Below are 6,809 nucleotides of genomic sequence, written 5' to 3' on the forward strand. Positions count from 1 at the left end.
GAATAAAGTTGAAAACGAAAAATCGATAAAATTTCATGCACAACGTGGAGAGTATCCTTAAGATTTGTGCCCAACTGTTGACGGACAGACGGACGCACGCACGGCCGGACGGACGCACGCTCATGCGATTCTACAAGCTGCATCTGACTATGTCAGATGAGCTAAAAACAATACATGGGGGCCTGATCATTACTTCAAAGCAACCGCAATTTTTTCAACGCTCGGCGCAAATACATAACGAGACGCGTTTTTGCAACGAGACTCAAACTGCAATAGCGGTAACAGTAGGAAAATATGAGTGAAGAGAGAGATGCACTTACCGCGATACCGACAGCACTCGTAACAGCGCCAACATATCCAGCGATGAAACGCGACATCGGCGTCGGCTGAACGAAAGCAGACGAAAAGAAATTATTACGAAACAATTAACGACGACTAATTAAGAGTGCGCGGGGCATCCCTACTCTTGCAGCGCACCGCTCTTAGCGAAATCACTAACATTTTGTATTTCGTCGCCTCCGGCACGAATCCATATTCACACAGAGTATCGACGCTAGCTCTCTCCCTCATAACTAATGAGAAAAATAACGTTCAAATTTTATCCTATATTCCCGTGCTTCTCAGCTATATGCCTTAGAGAGTGAAGCACGCTTGGTTAACACCAAAATATGCTAATGGCTTCCTCCAATCTATTATGCAAACAGAATATCGCTCGCGCAATATTTGTCGTAAGTTTCAGTATTCGCGCAAACATTTTCCGTTCGTTACCAAAAAAAATACCGCGCGGCTACGCGCGTTTCCATGGTCACCGTGCCGTCCCCGAGGGACATTCGTACAGAACGCGCTCGCCACAGTAGCGGTACATTCTCCCCTCGAACGGAAACAGCGTGCGACGCTGTTACCATGGAAATACACAGCATTTCGCCGACGCTGCCGTAAGCAGCAATGTTCACGAGATGATGAGCGGCGGTGGCGGCGGCAGCAGCTGACGACAAGTGAGCGTGCGGTGACCGCTGAAGCCTCTGATCACGTTGCACGCCGCTCCCGTAATCCCGACGCGCAGTCTTGGAATTGAGCCTGAAATACCCGGCCGGTCCTGACTTCGAAAATCTCGACTTGTACTACATAACCCCTAGTAAGGTCCGTAAAAAGAAGCCATTCCACTCGAAAGTCCCCCCACCAGTCTTGAACTGTGGGTGGGGGACGACGACGGGCGGCTATCTCTCCCTCTATTAACTCCCCCCTCTCTACCCCACTCCACTGTCCGCCCAACGTCTCCCCTCCCAACCCAACCCGACCCCACCCGACCACCGACTCACCCCACACCACCGTCCAGCCCCCCCACCCGCCCGACGCGCAAACATCGATCGCCGTGACGACGGCGGAGACTCGCGCGCGTCGCCGTGACGACGGCGGAGACTCGCGTGCGTCGCCGTGACGACGGGAGAGCCGTGCGGCTCGACGTGTCGTCGCCTAATTGAATCGAGCGGCTTAGCTGCGGCTCGCTCGCGCGCGCGTGCATTATTGACGCGGCGGCGGCGGCGGCGGCGGCGTCTGAGATCACCATCTCCCCCCCTCCTCCTCCTTCTCATCCCGCGTTTTTGTCTCGCGAATCCTCTCTATCTTCGCACCACCGCGTGCCGGCAGAGCGCATCTGAGATCTCCATCTCCTCCTCCTCCTCCTCCTCCTCCGGCGTTTTTGTCTCGCAAATCCGCTCCATCTACGCGCCACTGCGGGGATTCGGCGCGCACAGGGAATCCTCGTAGCTTCATCGCGGGGACCCACGACGAGACTCGTGATGAAGCGGCTCGATTTATCACGCCGATTAAGCCGTCGGCACGGAGAGACGCTGCTGCAGGCAGCAGACGATCTCACGCTCTTATTGATCGCTCGCGCGGCGACGACGACGACAACGACGACTCGTTATCTGCTGCGACGTTCGCACCTTTGTCGCGTTCCTGTTCGCGTAGTTGACGCAGGCGTTGTGGCTCTGATTCGCCCACTGCCAGAATATTGTGGCGCCTAGCGTGGGGTTGGGCAGCAGCAGTCCCACGACCTGAAACGAACGCGGATCGAAAACCTCAGAATGTGGAGCGAGTTTGCCTAAGCCTCGCCACGTATGTACGCGCGCGCGTACGTGCGAGTACACGTCGGAGGCTTTTAAACCGCGCGTATCCATTATAAAGGATTTCTTTACGGAAGCTACTGAGTACGATGTGTGCGAACCGATCACGGCATAGCTTGCCATGCCAGCTGATAGCCTGGGGGGTGCTCACTGAAGCATTACCGTGAATCATATAGCTCGGTAGGGAGAGCATAAAGCTGAGCCGAGTATTACTAGCTACACAACACCAATAATGTGTACAGCGGGGCGTTAATCGTTTTTTTTACTTACTATCGGTGATCCAAAGGGCACGAACCCTGAAAGAGTAGATTTGTATGCGTAAAGGACACGGGTGAGCGATAAAAAAGATTTCTCTATATACATGTCTCGCTATTATCCACTTTTAGCTGCGAGTCTTTATATGATTGTAAAATAATGTTACAGACAACAATTATCAATTTTAAACAGCCCTCTTGAGAGGAAAGTCAATGAGTCAGTGGAAACACAAGCATGTTCAAGATCATTCAAATCACAACACAATGTAATCTTTGAATGGGAGCTTGTTGATTTTTTGGTAAAAATCACTACAACTTCTATAGCATCTCATGAATTGTTTATAAGAGACCAATGGCAAGTACTATCCCGATGCTACTTCCTTCCTTGATCTTCATCTCTGCCTGGCTTCTTACAGTTTCAATATTGACTTCTATACATCTGCTGGCATTGCTTCCATAGAAGAAGCTGGGAATCTCGTAGTAATCCTAGTTGAATACTAACCTGACATTCTAAATGGCATGAAGACCTTATTTCCCGTGTCAGGATGCAACATAGCCTGTTCAAAAAGCAATATAACACCACGTAAGGTGCTGTCATCGTACGCACAGGACGTTTAATAGCATTCCACGCACAGCGCCTCAAATTCCAAGAAATTGAGAGTTTGATAACAAAAGGACACAAAATTCAGATACGTTTATACAACACATACATAGGCTATTACGCACATACATATTCGCAGGAAGCCATTTTCGTATTCAATTGTAGCAAAAGCTTTCATATTAAAATAACTAAAGGATGCAATAAAATCAACACTAATCATCAGTAGTATCACCTGCTTGATTTTCTGTGCTTCCCATAGGTTTTTATCATCAACACCAGGTGGCAGTGTGCCATTTTTGTATTCGTCTAGAAGAAGTACTGCGTTTCGGAGTTGTTGCTGTTTCATATAAAAACATCTTAACGGTATAAGGTGAAAATAGAATAAACACTGTTATAACCGTTTACTAATTTACTAAATTATCATGTCGTCAAGGATCCTAGCCATGTGCAACAAGTAAATGACACCATAAAACCATGTTGGTTGATATGTAAAAATCATCGGCCTTTAAATTTCAGTGACGCAAATACCACGCACCACAAATAAATGCATACTGAACAAAAAAACAAGTATATATACGTGTTGTTGTAAAACATATTTCCAGAATACGATTTACTGTCAATGAAAAATGCAATGCATACAACCACATTGTTTGAACACAGATGCAATTTACCTTGCTGGTAAAAAGCGTTCGAGGATCAATTATGTCCAGGAAATGACGGTACCGCCCTCCAAATGTACTCTGAAAACATTCAAGATAGAAGCGTGCCTATATGCCATATAAAGCAATGTGCTATAGCAATGATTGCTGTGTGCATGCGCATTATTGATTGAAATTGAGAGTCAACCTATTATCTTCAATGACATCAACTCTCAAAACCTTCAATATTGTTTTTATATTATCTCTAAATAATACTGAATAAAATTGAGATGGCACAAAAAACCTGAACAAATCTGATGAATGCATGGCGCATTGCACGTTGCTAGATTATGATGCACGCGTAGAGTATTATAAGTTTTATAACTACATTGTAAATTACTCACAAAACAAACAGCCATCGTAAATATAACAATCTATCACAAAACTAAGATACCATCAGCATATCTAATCTGTTTATTTGCTCAACTTGCATGGTCTCTTTCTATCTTCGATATAGTCCCTTCGACTTTGAAGTTTAATATTTATCAAGTTACGAGGCAACCTAGCTGCTCAAATGTATTTCATATAAATTATATGGGCTAAATCTGGTATACTCTATCGGCCCAATCCTAGTTTAGCACCTGGCTCACATTTGAAGAAAATGACGGCCGGGGTCCCAAACTAGGAACTCTTATGACATGTCACGATGTGATACTGATTCTGATCATCACATTGATCCTGCAAACTCCATGCAGTCACACTGTCTGAACTTTTGGTATTGACTTTAGTTTTTTTGATAATTACAAATATGGCAATTATAGTATAAATATTGATAACCATTATCAATTTATTGACAATCAATGCAATGAATTAAATGCAATTAAATCTGATAATTCCTAAGACTGAAATATACTGTACTAAAATATAGGCCTACTGTACTAAACAAACATGTTTTTTTGTTTCACGAGTTCAATCAATGTAGGCCTACTTGTCGGATACCTATTCGTATTATTTCTATAATTATAATATAGGCCTATTTATATCATGGCAATCACAAAATTATATCCTAACCCTAGACTAGGTAGAAGGTATATAGAAAGGTGCGTCGTTTTTAAATGTACTCGTAGCGCGTGAACGTCTGCTGTATCGTGTACGATACTGCGAAGACTGAAGAGTTGATCAAGCGTGCTATGCTGACTGCCAGCGGCAACTGTACGCGGGCTACAGTTACTAGAGCCTATGCTGACATGCACAGCTGTGACTCGTGTTGTTGTGGTTATGCCGTATGAGCGCGAGCGTGCAGAAGCGAGAAAGTTCACTCAATGGTCAGCATCATCGGTTACTAATACTACTCCTACTGGTAGTACTGCGTTTACGCAAGCTTGTTAACGAAATCACAGTGAGTTAATTGGAATCCCGACAAAGACACCATGTAAAAGAATTACCTGATCGAAGCGCGATTTCCCAAGCTGAAACGGAGGAAAAGCTTCCGTACTCCGAGGGCTGGCCATGTTGGCAACACAAACAACCAACAGGTGATTTCGTCTCGCCAGGCGGCAGCACACGTTTACGCGCGCGATGCGTACGCGACAAAGTTACGTAAACCATAGATATATACAACTAAACGCAAATATATACGGTGGGCCTGTCTATGGCACAACCAGCTGATTCTCATTCATTGATGAGGAAGAGTACGGAAAGTCGGGTTGGCTGAGGAGGGGCGTGAGACAGGCGCGGCGTCACGGGGAGGGGGGGGAGCGGTTGCCCCCTATGATTTAAACAAAAAAGGGAAAAAAAAGAAAAGAAAGAGAAAAAGAAACTGGTTCGACGGGCCTGAAAGCTGTTGTTGTGCGGGGGAGGGGGAGGATTCAGCCCGAATCCCAGCTCTTGCTAATTCTAATTATTAAAACCCTTTCACTGCGGGCTCAGACTGCGGGTCCCGGGGCGTCTATTTTTTCCGTACCACTAATGCGTAACGCTGTTTTATGGTGACTTGTGACACTAAACCTAAGGATGTGGATATTCGTCCGAGCAAAATATACACACAAGTACAAACAGTCAACCTAACCCAACCCTAACCGTAACTCTAAACCGACTCGGCTATCTTATATACGCGTGTCATATAGTACCCAAATTAATCTAGGGTGTATAACCGTTCGTAGTGATGCGCAACGATGCTCGGACGAATATCCACGTCGCTAACCCTAACCCTAACCCTGATCCTAACCCTAACCTTGACCCATAGCGTTACGCGTTACGCATTAGTGCCGTTTACTAGCCGGGGGTGCCAGGGTGTGCTGCAGCAACCCACGTTTTTTTAGTTGAGTACAGTAAAAACCCGCGTATAAGAACCTAGTGATTAAGAACCTGTTAGGCTAAGATTTTCCATTTAGACACCCTTGACATAAGAACCTGTTGTAGCCTAAAATTTGAAACAGGTTCTTATTTGATAAAATTCAGTTAACACTTTAAAATTCATAAATCAACTAAAACAAGGTCTTGTTGGTCTATATACCATTATTAGGTATAAATGGCATAAAAAGAAATAAGAACGTAGAATAGGGTTTGTATTTGTCTAGATTGCAGTCATTTAGACATAATTATAGGAATATTTTGTATAAACAATGGACCGCACCAATATTGTACCAGCCACAAGCACTTTTTTCTTAAGAAAATAAGAACTTATTTAAGAACCTAAATAGCCTAATTTACCAGTACACACCAATTATATAAGAACTATTTTAGGCTAACATGGAAAAATACAGGTTCTTATACGCGGGTTTTTACTGTAGTGCGTGTGCACGTACACGTGCGTGCGTGTGCACGTACAAGTGCGTGCATGTGCACGTACAAGTGCGTACGGCGTGTGCACGTACACGGCTAACTACGAACTCGCTTATAACGAAAACAATGTCAAGCTATGACAAAAGAAGCGTCAAAGGCGCCGCCTGTCTGTGTAGTATGGTAATTATTTATTTATTTTTAGTTGAGTAGAATACTCTGAATAAAAATCACGTGGTTTAAATTTCCAGAGCAGCACTGATGCTAGCATTGCGATCATTTGATAATGTGACATACACACGCGTGCGTGCTTATGCACGCACACACGCACGCACGTACACGTCCGCGCGCATCAGGCACATGCTCTGTCTAGTTACATTTGTTCCAGGCTGGTCGTGACGTTGTTGCA

General features: G+C 44.9%; 1 protein-coding gene across 1 annotated transcript in view; it reads right to left on the reverse strand.

The window, feature by feature from the left end:
• The window catches only part of LOC106814155 (sideroflexin-5-like), a 24,729-nt gene extending 19,599 nt beyond the window's left edge, over nucleotides 1–5,130 (reverse strand). Inside the window, 7 exon segments of the mRNA XM_014818449.1 lie at nucleotides 269–386; nucleotides 1,947–2,057; nucleotides 2,397–2,422; nucleotides 2,883–2,937; nucleotides 3,214–3,318; nucleotides 3,653–3,721; nucleotides 5,065–5,130. Of these exon segments, the coding sequence (XP_014673935.1) occupies nucleotides 269–386; nucleotides 1,947–2,057; nucleotides 2,397–2,422; nucleotides 2,883–2,937; nucleotides 3,214–3,318; nucleotides 3,653–3,721; nucleotides 5,065–5,130 (550 nt within the window).
• Nucleotides 5,131–6,809: the final 1,679 nt, after the last annotated feature.

Source organism: Priapulus caudatus, unplaced genomic scaffold (genome assembly GCF_000485595.1).
Source record: "Priapulus caudatus unplaced genomic scaffold, Priapulus_caudatus-5.0.1 Scaffold877, whole genome shotgun sequence".
In the NCBI taxonomy this organism is placed as follows: Eukaryota; Metazoa; Priapulida; class Priapulimorpha; order Priapulimorphida; family Priapulidae; genus Priapulus; species Priapulus caudatus.